Source organism: Giraffa tippelskirchi, chromosome 12 (genome assembly GCF_054371585.1).
Source record: "Giraffa tippelskirchi isolate mGirTip1 chromosome 12, T2T-mGirTip1v1.2.pri, whole genome shotgun sequence".
Lineage (NCBI taxonomy): Eukaryota > Metazoa > Chordata > Mammalia > Artiodactyla > Giraffidae > Giraffa > Giraffa tippelskirchi.
Window position 1 is genome coordinate 66,076,119 of NC_137286.1, and position 17,046 is coordinate 66,093,164.

General features: G+C 55.4%; 2 protein-coding genes and 1 long non-coding RNA gene across 3 annotated transcripts in view; 1 reads left to right on the forward strand and 2 right to left on the reverse strand.

Moving 5' to 3' along the window:
* LOC145530002 (uncharacterized) overlaps nucleotides 1-17,046 on the forward strand; it is a 1,493,464-nt gene that overhangs the window by 978,430 nt on the left and 497,988 nt on the right. The window contains exons 116-118 of the long non-coding RNA XR_014071397.1: nucleotides 250-361; nucleotides 7,904-8,015; nucleotides 15,558-15,669. This is a non-coding gene — a long non-coding RNA (uncharacterized LOC145530002). The remainder of the gene's footprint in view (nucleotides 1-249; nucleotides 362-7,903; nucleotides 8,016-15,557; nucleotides 15,670-17,046) is intronic.
* Nucleotides 249-4,173, reverse strand: LOC145529931 (uncharacterized). Its single transcript, XM_081550701.1, has 3 exons — nucleotides 4,032-4,173; nucleotides 3,320-3,632; nucleotides 249-3,069 (listed from the first exon to the last, which is right to left on the reverse strand). Exons 1-3 carry the CDS (start codon nucleotides 4,164-4,166, stop codon nucleotides 2,432-2,434), a joined length of 1,086 nt encoding a protein of 361 aa, XP_081406827.1. The 5' UTR covers nucleotides 4,167-4,173; the 3' UTR covers nucleotides 249-2,431.
* LOC145529918 (uncharacterized) lies at nucleotides 7,904-11,855 on the reverse strand. The gene is made up of 4 exons (XM_081550685.1): nucleotides 11,686-11,855; nucleotides 10,974-11,286; nucleotides 8,136-10,723; nucleotides 7,904-8,066 (listed from the first exon to the last, which is right to left on the reverse strand). The coding sequence occupies exons 1-3, from the start codon at nucleotides 11,818-11,820 to the stop codon at nucleotides 10,086-10,088; spliced, it is 1,086 nt and encodes a 361-aa protein (XP_081406811.1). The 5' UTR covers nucleotides 11,821-11,855; the 3' UTR covers nucleotides 7,904-8,066; nucleotides 8,136-10,085.

Consider the following 17,046-nt stretch of genomic DNA (forward strand, 5'->3'; position numbering starts at 1 on the left):
GAGTATGGTCACATGACCTGGCCCTGGCCAATCGGTGTGTTCCACGTCCCTGGCCACTGTGATTGGCTCCCGACTGGGGCAGTGCCCAATCGGGGCCCGGGGCCGGGCCTCACGTTGGAAGCCAGGGGAAGACGAGCTCTCGTCCTGCTGGGGTAGGGGAAGGGGTGGGGCCAGGGGAGGTCAGGCTCCAGCAGTGGGAGGGGCTTGAGGTCCGCCTGCGGCAGTTGGTGACCTTCCTGCTCCCCTCAGGGCAGAGCCGCCGGCCTGAGAATGAGGGCGCTGCTGAGCCCAGGGGCTGGGATGGCCCGCTGCTGCTGTGGTCCCAGAGCTCCACCCGAGACCTGAGGGAGGCCGTCTGCCCGTGAGTCCTCTCCCGCTTGTCTGTCAGCTTGTTTGAACCATGCTGGGTTTTCTGCCCAGCTGGCTAAGGGGAGTCCCTGGAAATGCAAGGGTGTGGGTTTTGGCAGACTTCAGGGAAGACATGCCAGATGACCTGGGAGACTCCAGCTTAATCTGGATTCAGGAGATATCTCTTCGGGCCAGCTAGTAATTGTAGGATAAGCCTAATGAGTCTTCACAGGATGAAGAGAGTAACGTGCCAAGGTAGCAATCGATGTCCTCATTCGAGAGGATGAAGCTGGTGCTCAGAGAAGGGGGGAACCTGGCCAGAGCAAGGAGGTGTGCACCCAGACAGAACCCCCAGATCCGGCCATTTGAGCTCAGGGAGGCCACTGGTGTGGCTTGTCCCTGTAGCAGGCGCCGAGGCACGCAGCCCACCCTGATTCCTGCGGGGGCCTGACTTGGGAAGTGCCATCTGGTAGCTTTGAGACTCACCAAACCAAATTGCACTGGAGAGAGGAAGGACACCTTCCTTCATCCACCCCCCACCCCCGCCGGATTCCCACATACCCTGACCCCTTTCTCTTGACTTCGGAGCCATTTCCAGAGTCCCGCTCATATGACCTCATTCGAAGTGCACTGTGGACGAGCTGCCATCTGCAGCTGCTACCACAGCAGCCAAGGGCTTCAGCTCCCGAGTACCTCCCTTCCTTTGGAACTTGGGGGCCCTCTACTCCCCACTTGCACACCACAGACCTTTGCTGAGGATTGTGGGGACCCTCACTCAGTTTGCAGCACTTTGTAGCCATCCCTGTCCTCTCAATACCTCCCTTGCCACTCAGCTTGTGAGCCCCTTTGGAGCAGCGTGGCCCACCTGGCTGCAACGGAAGAGACACAGCTGACAGTGAAACAACAGCTTAGATCTGACAGCCAGAAAGCTCTGTCAAAAGGGACCTCCCTCTTCACACCGTAGAGGCTGTAGGAGCCGCCAGGCTTTCGGAACCAGTGCTGGGGCCAAAATGACTCCACAGCCGTTTTCCTTCCTGGGGAGGGTTCTGGCTCGAGTGGGAATGGCTCAAGTCTCCTAAGGTTCTGAAAGCCCACTGTGTGCAGATTCACGGTACACAGAGAGGAGAAGGTGGAGTCCTGCCCTGGAGGTGGTCACAGCTCACGGATGAGCCAGGCAGGCAGGCAGGCAGGCAGGCAGGGCATGAGAACTCCTGGGCTGCCTTCATGAGTGAATGGTGTGGGGGCAGAGGAAGAGAAGCCGGTCTGCTCCCTCATGTGGTGCCCAGGGCAGGTTGTCCCCAGAGGAAACCCTTACGACGGTGAGGACTCTCACTGCTGTTTCCCAAGGGGTTCCGTCAGTGCGTGTCTTCCCCGGAGCGGTCAGGCCGTCTCTAAAGTACACTGGCCATGGGCATTGCCTCTCCTTGGAACTTCCCACGTGTTTCTCTTTTTTATGGAACAGTGATTTTTCTAGAGGGGTTCTGGGCCACAAGGTTGTTGGGTCATTTTCTAGCCTTCTGTCGTGAAGAACGCTTTCCTGGGCGTTGGGGTGGTTTGTTGTTCCAGCTCCCTTTCTTGGCTTCTTTTGGGAGCTGGTGCAACAAGAGGAGCTCAGCCTCTGCCTTCTGGCTGAGATGTCACCCTTCAAACAGCAATGCCTGCCTGGAGATAATGATGGCATTTGCCAAAAGGGCTTCGTTTGGCACATGATATCTTGAAAGGACGTACACCGTCCTGTCAGCTATCAAAGGCTAGTTCAAATGACATAAAAATGAGAACTCTCCAATGGAGTCTTACAGTAGGTGGAGAGTCCGAAAGAAACTCCTTCAGTCATTTCACTGAGAGTCATTGATTGGGGACACCAAGAATATAGGAAGGAATGCAGAAAGAAAAGATGAAATTGTGTTCAGGATCGGGGGGAGGGATGAACAGGGCGTGCTTGCCTTGAATCCAGGCTTTGTTGGGGGGTGGGGCATAAAGATCAAACGGGTCTGAAACCACAAAGTGGTGATGGTAACACAGTATCACCAGAGTTACACAACAGTGTTCCCAAATTGCAACAATGATGAAAAAGTTTACTAACTTAACCAACAAGTTCCCAACTTAACCAACAAAAATACAGGAAACCATACAAAAAATAAAACATCACCAGAAAGGTGGAAACAAACCAAATGCAAAGCAGTTCAGGGGAAAGGAACTCCATGTCCCCTGGGGGCAGACCGAGTTGACAGCGTCCACGGTGAGCCGACAGGGATGGAGGCGGCAGAGCCGACCGCTCCCCTGGACGTGGTGTTTCCGGCAAGGGCTCTGGGTCTCTGTCCAGAGCGGGGGCTCGTTCTTCCTGCAGGGGTGGGTGAGTCATCGTCGGCGTCTGGGTGTTGCGCGGGAGCCAGGGCAGGCTCTCCCTGCCGAGGCGGTGACTCCTCCTCTGCCTCGGGTTCTCCTGCCAAAGCCCGAGCAGGTACAGGTGCACGTGGAGGTGGAGGTTCTGGCTGAGGGGGTGGGACATCAGTGCCTGGGGCTGGGGGTCCTGCAGGCACGGAGATCCGATCTGCCCGGTGTGCTGGCCAGAACCCAGCTGGCCTGGTGTCTCTGCGAGGGCAAGTCTCGGTTCTCCATCTGCCCTCGGTGGATCCCTGGGTCCTGCACCTGGAGCCACCACCTCTGTAGGGACAGGTCTGGGAAGTGGAGCCTGGTTCCAGTTGGAGGCCAGTGCTAGAGCTGGGGGAGAAGCAAAGTTTGCCCACAGGCCAGCCTTGGCATGTGCGTATCCCGGGACAGAAAGCTTCCAAGAGATTCCCAAAGAATACCCAGGGTCGGATGTCTTTTGGGACTGAAGTGTGCAAGATGGGGGTGGGGGTGTGAGGCCAGCGCTTGCTGCAGGCCCAGCAGCATCTTTCGGGGACTCGTCCCTGTGTAGCTCAGCACCCCCTCCCCACACACTCCCGTGCACCAGCCCCAGCGTCCTCACCTCTGTGCTCTGGCGTGCTGGGCTCCAGGTCCTCCTGCTGCCTCAGAGGCTGGGGTTCTCGGGACTCTGGGTCGGAGCCGGGTGTGCTGAGCTCCGTGGCAGCCTCAGACTGGGCCGCCGGGTGTATCCTGTGTGGTGTCTCGGCAGCAGGCCTTCCCCGCCTCCGCTTCGCCCCCGGTGGGGCTGATGCCTCCGTGGGCACGCTCACCTGGAGCCTGCACTGGGCCTCAGGGGCGGGGGGGTGGTGCTCCGACCCCTCCCTCCGGGAGGTGGACGGGGTGTCCCCGTCCTCGGCCTCATCACGTGGGAAGCTCTGCAACGACAGTGACCGTCAGCCAGCCATGCTGGGACTTTTCCGAGCTGGGCCTGGCCAGTGGAGCCGCTGCTTCTGCCTGCTCGAACTTCTCTTCCCAGAAGGGTCAGAGATGTGTGTCTGCTCAGATCCCCACCCGGGACGAAAGAGACCCACCTGAGGGTGTGAGGCCAGCCTGGGCGGCCGGCGCTGCCCGCACTCTCCCCATCCCAGCCAGCCTGCTCTCCCCTGGGGTGTGGACACAACTTGCCCGCAGGCTTCTGACCCCACATCCGCCTGGGCTTCCTTGAGGGAGACACACCCCGAGAAACCCGCATCCACACACACAGGCAAAGGACCCGGTGTTTCCGGGTGGCATGGGAGAGGTGGGCTGGCCCGGCCTGGGGCTCCCCGTGTTACCTTTCTGTTTCTCCGGGCAAAGGGCCAGAGGCCTCTCGGGGGTGCCCTGAGCCAACGTCGACAGGGTGCCCACGCACACTGCCTGTGAGCTCTCCTCAGGCCCCGGCCTCTGGGCAGGGGCAAACAGCAGAACATCCTGGCAGCAAGTGATCTGGCTGGGGGCTCCTCTCAGCTCTGGAGGCCTGGATACACGGGTTGCGGGTTCTGTTGGGTTCTGTTGCCGGCAGGTGACATCATTTCCTGGGGTTCGTGCTGAGGTCCCTTCCCCAAAACTTCCCAAGGGAATCTCTGGGTTTCTGACTGCTCGACCACCCCCCTTAGGCCATGTGCAGGCACAGTGACAGCCACACAGCCCAGCCCACAGCCCTGGGGAGGCCTGGGTGCAGCCAGGGCCTGAGCTCCGAGGACCCCGCTGCTCTCAGACCAGGCTCCTTCTTCTCATAAGTGGTGTGGCCCTGGACAAGCGTATGCCCCTCAGGGTTTCCCCAGTCTCTCCATCTGCAGAGTGGGGGTCATTCTCCCATCTGCTTCCTAGGTCTGTCGGCCTACGAGCAGCTCCATGCCTTTCCACCTGGGGCCGATATCACGTGGAGCTTGTGCGCTGAGACTTCAGAAAGAAAGACTCCATCCAGGGCTGACACAGCACAGAATGGGGCAGAACGAGGCCTGGATGCGCCGTGGTACCCAGGAAAAGGCACTCCCCCTCCTGAGTGTTTTGAGACCCCGCATCAAAGTTGGAGGCGCGAAAGGAAGACTCGAAGGTCTCCCTCTCTTATAGAAAAGAGTAGCCAACTTTCTGGTCCTCTGTTTCCATTGAGATTCTGTTCAAGTGTCCCAGCTCGGCTTCTGCGGGTGGCTGAGCTTCTAATGGCTCCCTGCGTTCTTGTCTTTTCCTCTCCAAACCTTCCGTCCTTTTCCCCCTTCTGGGGTGGATGGGCGCTGTCATTGCTTCTACCTTCGAGACAGATTGATGAAAAGTCTGGACCGTCGACTCCTTTCCTCTCTTTGGTTCCGTGTCTCTCTCTGTATGTGTCCCTCTCTTTTCCCTTCTCGATTCAGTCTGTGTCTTCCTCTTTCTCTCTCGTGTGTAGATGGATGGATGCTAGGAATGCACATGTATATGATTAGATGAGGGTTATGTTTTAGGGATAGGTTAGAGGGAGAGAAAGGCTTTAGGTCGGAGTTGGTCATGGGGGAAGGGTCAAGGGTGGTGGTGGTGTTTCTTGGAATCTGAGTGCTGTGCATTCTTCGTCTCTTTCCATATGAACCCCTTCTCAGATACACCACTTGCAAGGAGTCTCTCATGTTCCGTTTCCCATCTTTTGCATTTCTGAATGCTTAGCTTCTCTGTTGTGAAGAGGTTCCATTGGATGGAAACCCATTGGCGTACTTCGTTTTCCTCTTTCCCTTACTTGAAGAGACCCATTTCTACCTCCGCCCAGCAAATGGCAAGGAGACTCTGATGTTAAGGAGCCTTTGACCTACGCTTCTTTCTAGCTGTCTCATGACATCAGTCTTTAGGGTGAGGTTTTCCCCCGATATTGAGGTGGTGTGAGATCAAAACCAATAGCGTTCTTCAGATGTAGCTGTCTGGTTTTCCCATGGACATTTATTGAAGAGGCTTTCTTGTTCCCATTTGGATATTCTCCCCTTTTGTGTCAGAGATGAGTTGACCATGGATGCCGGGGTTTGTTTCTGGACCCTCAACTTTATTCCATCGATCTGGATCTGTGTGTGTTGTTGTATTCCCAATAGCATACTGTCCTGCTGCTGCCGCTGCGCCTAAGTCACTTCAGTCGTGTCTGACTCTGCGCGACCCCATGGCCTGCAGCCTACCAGGCTCCTCCGTCCAGGGCGTTTTCCAGGCAAGAGTACTGGAGTGGGTCGCCATCGCCTTCTCCGATACTCTCCTGAGGATCCTAGTTTGGTCGTCTAATTTCCTTTCACACAACCTTGGATGTCCGTATCGGGGCTTTTTCGTCGGATTGTATTGACAATTTAGGCTCTTTTCTGTTTCCGTACCCCTTTTGCAATTCTTTGTTCGGTGCGAAAATGCATTGGCATTTTGGGAGGAATAGCATCGAAGCTGTGGATTGCCTTGTGGGGCTGTGACATCATTTTCCCAATAGGAATTCTTTCAAGCCCTGAGCACAGCTTCTCTTTCCAGTGGTTGGTGTGGGCTTGATCTTCCTTCTTCCATCTCTCGCCGTTTTGTGAGAACAGGTCCTTCCTTCCCTTCTGGGTTAGATGGACTCGTGGGTATCACTTCAGTGAATGGCATTGTCAGTGGGGGTGATAATTCCCTTCTCATTGGAAGACTTTGCTGTGAGTATTAGAAATGCAAGTGATTTCTCTTCCCCTTCCTCCCTGTCCATCTCTCAGAGCCACCGGGAAACAGAGGCCTCATCCAGGGTCACACAGGCCTGAGGGAGTGCAACTAGACTGTTGTTTCTTCAGGCCCTCAGTGCTGGACATCATCCGGGATACTCTGTGTGTGTCTTCCTCAGTCTGCTGTCCCTTCAGACCTTTCCCTAGTTTTCACAGGCTTGTCGTGTTGGTGTTCTTTGTCTGTTTGGAGACACATCCTTGAGAAGCTTTGTGTTTCCACTCATTCGTCTCGCGATGTATGACCTGTCTTTTGCTTTTGTAATGAGGTCTTTCCCACAGTAGATATCTTTGATTTTGCAAAGTCCACTGTATTCTCTGGGTTGTTTTGTGGGCTGCCTTTTTGTTTTGTGTGTGAAGACTCAAAGCACGTGTCCGGTTTCTGCTCATTGTTCTTCTAGATTTGTGACAAGTTTTCATGGAAACTTTGTCTAGGGATAACTGGAAGTGAACTCGGTGTAAGGTGTCAAGTCTCCATCTCCATTCATGTCATGCCCTGCAGTTTCCAATTCCCTGTTCCTGAGTGGTTTTGGAGACCTTGTGGGAAGTTTGGTTGCATCGGAGTTTGCGTTTCCACCTTGAGTAGATTCACACTGTTCTGCCCTCAGGGACACTGTCAAGGGGGAGTGAGGAGCAGCCTGCACTTCCAGCAGTGACCACACGGTGGGGCGAGTGCTGCTCTCCCCTCTGGGAGCCCCAGGCCACAGGCATCCCAGTGAGGAGCCAGCTCTGTGCTCAGCTGAAAGGAGTTAGTCTCTCAGGAGCCTCTGAGCCCTTGCCTTTGGATCACCCAGGGTGGGCATTTGCTGTGACAGAAAAAAATTGCCCTGAATTCCATGGACGGAAGAGCCTGGCTGTGTAGAGTTCGTGAGTTGCCGTGAATCAGACACAACTGAGGACACAAAAATTCAATAGACTAAAACACTTTTTGGGGGTGGGGGGAGTGAAAGGGGGTGATGTGGGGTTTTTTGTCTTATGTAATAGCCGAGGGAAATCTAGTTTAAACCTAAATTCACATAGATGGGAAAGGTATAGCTCTCCGTCACCCTATTAAAAAAAAAAAAAAAGTCTTAACTTTTCTGAAAGCTTATTTAGTAGCTTCCTTGAGCAGTTCATTGTGAAGGATTTTTTTTTTTTTCTGTGACATTGGCCTCATTAAAAAGTACGGTTTGCATTTACTGGATAATTTTGTTCATTTGGTTTGTTAGGGAATCTTGGTAATATTTGAGTTTCCTGGGGAGTATGGTCACATGACCTGGCCCTGGCCAATCGGTGTGTTCCACGTCCCTGGCCACTGTGATTGGCTCCCGACTGGGGCAGTGCCCAATCGGGGCCCGGGGCCGGGCCTCACGTTGGAAGCCAGGGGAAGACGAGCTCTCGTCCTGCTGGGGTAGGGGAAGGGGTGGGGCCAGGGGAGGTCAGGCTCCAGCAGTGGGAGGGGCTTGAGGTCCGCCTGCGGCAGTTGGTGACCTTCCTGCTCCCCTCAGGGCAGAGCCGCCGGCCTGAGAATGAGGGCGCTGCTGAGCCCAGGGGCTGGGATGGCCCGCTGCTGCTGTGGTCCCAGAGCTCCACCCGAGACCTGAGGGAGGCCGTCTGCCCGTGAGTCCTCTCCCGCTTGTCTGTCAGCTTGTTTGAACCATGCTGGGTTTTCTGCCCAGCTGGCTAAGGGGAGTCCCTGGAAATGCAAGGGTGTGGGTTTTGGCAGACTTCAGGGAAGACATGCCAGATGACCTGGGAGACTCCAGCTTAATCTGGATTCAGGAGATATCTCTTCGGGCCAGCTAGTAATTGTAGGATAAGCCTAATGAGTCTTCACAGGATGAAGAGAGTAACGTGCCAAGGTAGCAATCGATGTCCTCATTCGAGAGGATGAAGCTGGTGCTCAGAGAAGGGGGGAACCTGGCCAGAGCAAGGAGGTGTGCACCCAGACAGAACCCCCAGATCCGGCCATTTGAGCTCAGGGAGGCCACTGGTGTGGCTTGTCCCTGTAGCAGGCGCCGAGGCACGCAGCCCACCCTGATTCCTGCGGGGGCCTGACTTGGGAAGTGCCATCTGGTAGCTTTGAGACTCACCAAACCAAATTGCACTGGAGAGAGGAAGGACACCTTCCTTCATCCACCCCCCACCCCCGCCGGATTCCCACATACCCTGACCCCTTTCTCTTGACTTCGGAGCCATTTCCAGAGTCCCGCTCATATGACCTCATTCGAAGTGCACTGTGGACGAGCTGCCATCTGCAGCTGCTACCACAGCAGCCAAGGGCTTCAGCTCCCGAGTACCTCCCTTCCTTTGGAACTTGGGGGCCCTCTACTCCCCACTTGCACACCACAGACCTTTGCTGAGGATTGTGGGGACCCTCACTCAGTTTGCAGCACGTTGTAGCCATCCCTGTCCTCTCAATACCTCCCTTGCCACTCAGCTTGTGAGCCCCTTTGGAGCAGCGTGGCCCACCTGGCTGCAACGGAAGAGACACAGCTGACAGTGAAACAACAGCTTAGATCTGACAGCCAGAAAGCTCTGTCAAAAGGGACCTCCCTCTTCACACCGTAGAGGCTGTAGGAGCCGCCAGGCTTTCGGAACCAGTGCTGGGGCCAAAATGACTCCACAGCCGTTTTCCTTCCTGGGGAGGGTTCTGGCTCGAGTGGGAATGGCTCAAGTCTCCTAAGGTTCTGAAAGCCCACTGTGTGCAGATTCACGGTACACAGAGAGGAGAAGGTGGAGTCCTGCCCTGGAGGTGGTCACAGCTCACGGATGAGCCAGGCAGGCAGGCAGGCAGGCAGGCAGGGCATGAGAACTCCTGGGCTGCCTTCATGAGTGAATGGTGTGGGGGCAGAGGAAGAGAAGCCGGTCTGCTCCCTCATGTGGTGCCCAGGGCAGGTTGTCCCCAGAGGAAACCCTTACGACGGTGAGGACTCTCACTGCTGTTTCCCAAGGGGTTCCGTCAGTGCGTGTCTTCCCCGGAGCGGTCAGGCCGTCTCTAAAGTACACTGGCCATGGGCATTGCCTCTCCTTGGAACTTCCCACGTGTTTCTCTTTTTTATGGAACAGTGATTTTTCTAGAGGGGTTCTGGGCCACAAGGTTGTTGGGTCATTTTCTAGCCTTCTGTCGTGAAGAACGCTTTCCTGGGCGTTGGGGTGGTTTGTTGTTCCAGCTCCCTTTCTTGGCTTCTTTTGGGAGCTGGTGCAACAAGAGGAGCTCAGCCTCTGCCTTCTGGCTGAGATGTCACCCTTCAAACAGCAATGCCTGCCTGGAGATAATGATGGCATTTGCCAAAAGGGCTTCGTTTGGCACATGATATCTTGAAAGGACGTACACCGTCCTGTCAGCTATCAAAGGCTAGTTCAAATGACATAAAAATGAGAACTCTCCAATGGAGTCTTACAGTAGGTGGAGAGTCCGAAAGAAACTCCTTCAGTCATTTCACTGAGAGTCATTGATTGGGGACACCAAGAATATAGGAAGGAATGCAGAAAGAAAAGATGAAATTGTGTTCAGGATCGGGGGGAGGGATGAACAGGGCGTGCTTGCCTTGAATCCAGGCTTTGTTGGGGGGTGGGGCATAAAGATCAAACGGGTCTGAAACCACAAAGTGGTGATGGTAACACAGTATCACCAGAGTTACACAACAGTGTTCCCAAATTGCAACAATGATGAAAAAGTTTACTAACTTAACCAACAAGTTCCCAACTTAACCAACAAAAATACAGGAAACCATACAAAAAATAAAACATCACCAGAAAGGTGGAAACAAACCAAATGCAAAGCAGTTCAGGGGAAAGGAACTCCATGTCCCCTGGGGGCAGACCGAGTTGACAGCGTCCACGGTGAGCCGACAGGGATGGAGGCGGCAGAGCCGACCGCTCCCCTGGACGTGGTGTTTCCGGCAAGGGCTCTGGGTCTCTGTCCAGAGCGGGGGCTCGTTCTTCCTGCAGGGGTGGGTGAGTCATCGTCGGCGTCTGGGTGTTGCGCGGGAGCCAGGGCAGGCTCTCCCTGCCGAGGCGGTGACTCCTCCTCTGCCTCGGGTTCTCCTGCCAAAGCCCGAGCAGGTACAGGTGCACGTGGAGGTGGAGGTTCTGGCTGAGGGGGTGGGACATCAGTGCCTGGGGCTGGGGGTCCTGCAGGCACGGAGATCCGATCTGCCCGGTGTGCTGGCCAGAACCCAGCTGGCCTGGTGTCTCTGCGAGGGCAAGTCTCGGTTCTCCATCTGCCCTCGGTGGATCCCTGGGTCCTGCACCTGGAGCCACCACCTCTGTAGGGACAGGTCTGGGAAGTGGAGCCTGGTTCCAGTTGGAGGCCAGTGCTAGAGCTGGGGGAGAAGCAAAGTTTGCCCACAGGCCAGCCTTGGCATGTGCGTATCCCGGGACAGAAAGCTTCCAAGAGATTCCCAAAGAATACCCAGGGTCGGATGTCTTTTGGGACTGAAGTGTGCAAGATGGGGGTGGGGGTGTGAGGCCAGCGCTTGCTGCAGGCCCAGCAGCATCTTTCGGGGACTCGTCCCTGTGTAGCTCAGCACCCCCTCCCCACACACTCCCGTGCACCAGCCCCAGCGTCCTCACCTCTGTGCTCTGGCGTGCTGGGCTCCAGGTCCTCCTGCTGCCTCAGAGGCTGGGGTTCTCGGGACTCTGGGTCGGAGCCGGGTGTGCTGAGCTCCGTGGCAGCCTCAGACTGGGCCGCCGGGTGTATCCTGTGTGGTGTCTCGGCAGCAGGCCTTCCCCGCCTCCGCTTCGCCCCCGGTGGGGCTGATGCCTCCGTGGGCACGCTCACCTGGAGCCTGCACTGGGCCTCAGGGGCGGGGGGGTGGTGCTCCGACCCCTCCCTCCGGGAGGTGGACGGGGTGTCCCCGTCCTCGGCCTCATCACGTGGGAAGCTCTGCAACGACAGTGACCGTCAGCCAGCCATGCTGGGACTTTTCCGAGCTGGGCCTGGCCAGTGGAGCCGCTGCTTCTGCCTGCTCGAACTTCTCTTCCCAGAAGGGTCAGAGATGTGTGTCTGCTCAGATCCCCACCCGGGACGAAAGAGACCCACCTGAGGGTGTGAGGCCAGCCTGGGCGGCCGGCGCTGCCCGCACTCTCCCCATCCCAGCCAGCCTGCTCTCCCCTGGGGTGTGGACACAACTTGCCCGCAGGCTTCTGACCCCACATCCGCCTGGGCTTCCTTGAGGGAGACACACCCCGAGAAACCCGCATCCACACACACAGGCAAAGGACCCGGTGTTTCCGGGTGGCATGGGAGAGGTGGGCTGGCCCGGCCTGGGGCTCCCCGTGTTACCTTTCTGTTTCTCCGGGCAAAGGGCCAGAGGCCTCTCGGGGGTGCCCTGAGCCAACGTCGACAGGGTGCCCACGCACACTGCCTGTGAGCTCTCCTCAGGCCCCGGCCTCTGGGCAGGGGCAAACAGCAGAACATCCTGGCAGCAAGTGATCTGGCTGGGGGCTCCTCTCCGCTCTGGAGGCCTGGATACACGGGTTGCGGGTTCTGTTGGGTTCTGTTGCCGGCAGGTGACATCATTTCCTGGGGTTCGTGCTGAGGTCCCTTCCCCAAAACTTCCCAAGGGAATCTCTGGGTTTCTGACTGCTCGACCACCCCCCTTAGGCCATGTGCAGGCACAGTGACAGCCACACAGCCCAGCCCACAGCCCTGGGGAGGCCTGGGTGCAGCCAGGGCCTGAGCTCCGAGGACCCCGCTGCTCTCAGACCAGGCTCCTTCTTCTCATAAGTGGTGTGGCCCTGGACAAGCATATGCCCCTCAGGGTTTCCCCAGTCTCTCCATCTGCAGAGTGGGGGTCATTCTCCCATCTGCTTCCTAGGTCTGTCGGCCTACGAGCAGCTCCATGCCTTTCCACCTGGGGCCGATATCACGTGGAGCTTGTGCGCTGAGACTTCAGAAAGAAAGACTCCATCCAGGGCTGACACAGCACAGAATGGGGCAGAACGAGGCCTGGATGCGCCGTGGTACCCAGGAAAAGGCACTCCCCCTCCTGAGTGTTTTGAGACCCCGCATCAAAGTTGGAGGCGCGAAAGGAAGACTCGAAGGTCTCCCTCTCTTATAGAAAAGAGTAGCCAACTTTCTGGTCCTCTGTTTCCATTGAGATTCTGTTCAAGTGTCCCAGCTCGGCTTCTGCGGGTGGCTGAGCTTCTAATGGCTCCCTGCGTTCTTGTCTTTTCCTCTCCAAACCTTCCGTCCTTTTCCCCCTTCTGGGGTGGATGGGCGCTGTCATTGCTTCTACCTTCGAGACAGATTGATGAAAAGTCTGGACCGTCGACTCCTTTCCTCTCTTTGGTTCCGTGTCTCTCTCTGTATGTGTCCCTCTCTTTTCCCTTCTCGATTCAGTCTGTGTCTTCCTCTTTCTCTCTCGTGTGTAGATGGATGGATGCTAGGAATGCACATGTATATGATTAGATGAGGGTTATGTTTTAGGGATAGGTTAGAGGGAGAGAAAGGCTTTAGGTCGGAGTTGGTCATGGGGGAAGGGTCAAGGGTGGTGGTGGTGTTTCTTGGAATCTGAGTGCTGTGCATTCTTCGTCTCTTTCCATATGAACCCCTTCTCAGATACACCACTTGCAAGGAGTCTCTCATGTTCCGTTTCCCATCTTTTGCATTTCTGAATGCTTAGCTTCTCTGTTGTGAAGAGGTTCCATTGGATGGAAACCCATTGGCATACTTCGTTTTCCTCTTTCCCTTACTTGAAGAGACCCATTTCTACCTCCGCCCAGCAAATGGCAAGGAGACTCTGATGTTAAGGAGCCTTTGACCTACGCTTCTTTCTAGCTGTCTCATGACATCAGTCTTTAGGGTGAGGTTTTCCCCCGATATTGAGGTGGTGTGAGATCAAAACCAATAGCGTTCTTCAGATGTAGCTGTCTGGTTTTCCCATGGACATTTATTGAAGAGGCTTTCTTGTTCCCATTTGGATATTCTCCCCTTTTGTGTCAGAGATGAGTTGACCATGGATGCCGGGGTTTGTTTCTGGACCCTCAACTTTATTCCATCGATCTGGATCTGTGTGTGTTGTTGTATTCCCAATAGCATACTGTCCTGCTGCTGCCGCTGCGCCTAAGTCACTTCAGTCGTGTCTGACTCTGCGCGACCCCATGGCCTGCAGCCTACCAGGCTCCTCCGTCCAGGGCGTTTTCCAGGCAAGAGTACTGGAGTGGGTCGCCATCGCCTTCTCCGATACTCTCCTGAGGATCCTAGTTTGGTCGTCTAATTTCCTTTCACACAACCTTGGATGTCCGTATTGGGGCTTTTTCGTCGGATTGTATTGACAATTTAGGCTCTTTTCTGTTTCCGTACCCCTTTTGCAATTCTTTGTTCGGTGCGAAAATGCATTGGCATTTTGGGAGGAATAGCATCAAAGCTGTGGATTGCCTTGTGGGGCTGTGACATCATTTTCCCAATAGGAATTCTTTCAAGCCCTGAGCACAGCTTCTCTTTCCAGTGGTTGGTGTGGGCTTGATCTTCCTTCTTCCATCTCTCGCCGTTTTGTGAGAACAGGTCCTTCCTTCCCTTCTGGGTTAGATGGACTCGTGGGTATCACTTCAGTGAATGGCATTGTCAGTGGGGGTGATAATTCCCTTCTCATTGGAAGACTTTGCTGTGAGTATTAGAAATGCAAGTGATTTCTCTTCCCCTTCCTCCCTGTCCATCTCTCAGAGCCACCGGGAAACAGAGGCCTCATCCAGGGTCACACAGGCCTGAGGGAGTGCAACTAGACTGTTGTTTCTTCAGGCCCTCAGTGCTGGACATCATCCGGGATACTCTGTGTGTGTCTTCCTCAGTCTGCTGTCCCTTCAGACCTTTCCCTAGTTTTCACAGGCTTGTCGTGTTGGTGTTCTTTGTCTGTTTGGAGACACATCCTTGAGAAGCTTTGTGTTTCCACTCATTCGTCTCGCGATGTATGACCTGTCTTTTGCTTTTGTAATGAGGTCTTTCCCACAGTAGATATCTTTGATTTTGCAAAGTCCACTGTATTCTCTGGGTTGTTTTGTGGGCTGCCTTTTTGTTTTGTGTGTGAAGACTCAAAGCACGTGTCCGGTTTCTGCTCATTGTTCTTCTAGATTTGTGACAAGTTTTCATGGAAACTTTGTCTAGGGATAACTGGAAGTGAACTCGGTGTAAGGTGTCAAGTCTCCATCTCCATTCATGTCATGCCCTGCAGTTTCCAATTCCCTGTTCCTGAGTGGTTTTGGAGACCTTGTGGGAAGTTTGGTTGCATCGGAGTTTGCGTTTCCACCTTGAGTAGATTCACACTGTTCTGCCCTCAGGGACACTGTCAAGGGGGAGTGAGGAGCAGCCTGCACTTCCAGCAGTGACCACACGGTGGGGCGAGTGCTGCTCTCCCCTCTGGGAGCCCCAGGCCACAGGCATCCCAGTGAGGAGCCAGCTCTGTGCTCAGCTGAAAGGAGTTAGTCTCTCAGGAGCCTCTGAGCCCTTGCCTTTGGATCACCCAGGGTGGGCATTTGCTGTGACAGAAAAAAATTGCCCTGAATTCCATGGACGGAAGAGCCTGGCTGTGTAGAGTTCGTGAGTTGCCGTGAATCAGACACAACTGAGGACACAAAAATTCAATAGACTAAAACACTTTTTGGGGGTGGGGGGAGTGAAAGGGGGTGATGTGGGGTTTTTTGTCTTATGTAATAGCCGAGGGAAATCTAGTTTAAACCTAAATTCACATAGATGGGAAAGGTATAGCTCTCCGTCACCCTATTAAAAAAAAAAAAAAGTCTTAACTTTTCTGAAAGCTTATTTAGTAGCTTCCTTGAGCAGTTCATTGTGAAGGATTTTTTTTTTTTTTCTGTGACATTGGCCTCATTAAAAAGTACGGTTTGCATTTACTGGATAATTTTGTTCATTTGGTTTGTTAGGGAATCTTGGTAATATTTGAGTTTCCTGGGGAGTATGGTCACATGACCTGGCCCTGGCCAATCGGTGTGTTCCACGTCCCTGGCCACTGTGATTGGCTCCCGACTGGGGCAGTGCCCAATCGGGGCCCGGGGCCGGGCCTCACGTTGGAAGCCAGGGGAAGACGAGCTCTCGTCCTGCTGGGGTAGGGGAAGGGGTGGGGCCAGGGGAGGTCAGGCTCCAGCAGTGGGAGGGGCTTGAGGTCCGCCTGCGGCAGTTGGTGACCTTCCTGCTCCCCTCAGGGCAGAGCCGCCGGCCTGAGAATGAGGGCGCTGCTGAGCCCAGGGGCTGGGATGGCCCGCTGCTGCTGTGGTCCCAGAGCTCCACCCGAGACCTGAGGGAGGCCGTCTGCCCGTGAGTCCTCTCCCGCTTGTCTGTCAGCTTGTTTGAACCATGCTGGGTTTTCTGCCCAGCTGGCTAAGGGGAGTCCCTGGAAATGCAAGGGTGTGGGTTTTGGCAGACTTCAGGGAAGACATGCCAGATGACCTGGGAGACTCCAGCTTAATCTGGATTCAGGAGATATCTCTTCGGGCCAGCTAGTAATTGTAGGATAAGCCTAATGAGTCTTCACAGGATGAAGAGAGTAACGTGCCAAGGTAGCAATCGATGTCCTCATTCGAGAGGATGAAGCTGGTGCTCAGAGAAGGGGGGAACCTGGCCAGAGCAAGGAGGTGTGCACCCAGACAGAACCCCCAGATCCGGCCATTTGAGCTCAGGGAGGCCACTGGTGTGGCTTGTCCCTGTAGCAGGCGCCGAGGCACGCAGCCCACCCTGATTCCTGCGGGGGCCTGACTTGGGAAGTGCCATCTGGTAGCTTTGAGACTCACCAAACCAAATTGCACTGGAGAGAGGAAGGACACCTTCCTTCATCCACCCCCCACCCCCGCCGGATTCCCACATACCCTGACCCCTTTCTCTTGACTTCGGAGCCATTTCCAGAGTCCCGCTCATATGACCTCATTCGAAGTGCACTGTGGACGAGCTGCCATCTGCAGCTGCTACCACAGCAGCCAAGGGCTTCAGCTCCCGAGTACCTCCCTTCCTTTGGAACTTGGGGGCCCTCTACTCCCCACTTGCACACCACAGACCTTTGCTGAGGATTGTGGGGACCCTCACTCAGTTTGCAGCACGTTGTAGCCATCCCTGTCCTCTCAATACCTCCCTTGCCACTCAGCTTGTGAGCCCCTTTGGAGCAGCGTGGCCCACCTGGCTGCAACGGAAGAGACACAGCTGACAGTGAAACAACAGCTTAGATCTGACAGCCAGAAAGCTCTGTCAAAAGGGACCTCCCTCTTCACACCGTAGAGGCTGTAGGAGCCGCCAGGCTTTCGGAACCAGTGCTGGGGCCAAAATGACTCCACAGCCGTTTTCCTTCCTGGGGAGGGTTCTGGCTCGAGTGGGAATGGCTCAAGTCTCCTAAGGTTCTGAAAGCCCACTGTGTGCAGATTCACGGTACACAGAGAGGAGAAGGTGGAGTCCTGCCCTGGAGGTGGTCACAGCTCACGGATGAGCCAGGCAGGCAGGCAGGCAGGCAGGCAGGGCATGAGAACTCCTGGGCTGCCTTCATGAGTGAATGGTGTGGGGGCAGAGGAAGAGAAGCCGGTCTGCTCCCTCATGTGGTGCCCAGGGCAGGTTGTCCCCAGAGGAAACCCTTACGACGGTGAGGACTCTCACTGCTGTTTCCCAAGGGGTTCCGTCAGTGCGTGTCTTCCCCGGAGCGGTCAGGCCGTC

Bases quoted from the DNA above. Each gene is read 5' to 3' on its own strand.
- LOC145529931 (XM_081550701.1), bottom strand. From the start codon at position 4,166: ATGTTCTGCTGTTTGCCCCTGCCCAGAGGCCGGGGCCTGAGGAGAGCT. The intron at 3,633-4,031 runs GTAACACGGGGA...CTGTCGTTGCAG, and splicing joins TTGCCCGGAGAAACAGAAAG to AGCTTCCCACGTGATGAGGC. The intron at 3,070-3,319 runs GTGAGGACGCTG...CTTCTCCCCCAG, and splicing joins CAGCACGCCAGAGCACAGAG to CTCTAGCACTGGCCTCCAAC.
- LOC145529918 (XM_081550685.1), bottom strand. From the start codon at position 11,820: ATGTTCTGCTGTTTGCCCCTGCCCAGAGGCCGGGGCCTGAGGAGAGCT. The intron at 11,287-11,685 runs GTAACACGGGGA...CTGTCGTTGCAG, and splicing joins TTGCCCGGAGAAACAGAAAG to AGCTTCCCACGTGATGAGGC. The intron at 10,724-10,973 runs GTGAGGACGCTG...CTTCTCCCCCAG, and splicing joins CAGCACGCCAGAGCACAGAG to CTCTAGCACTGGCCTCCAAC.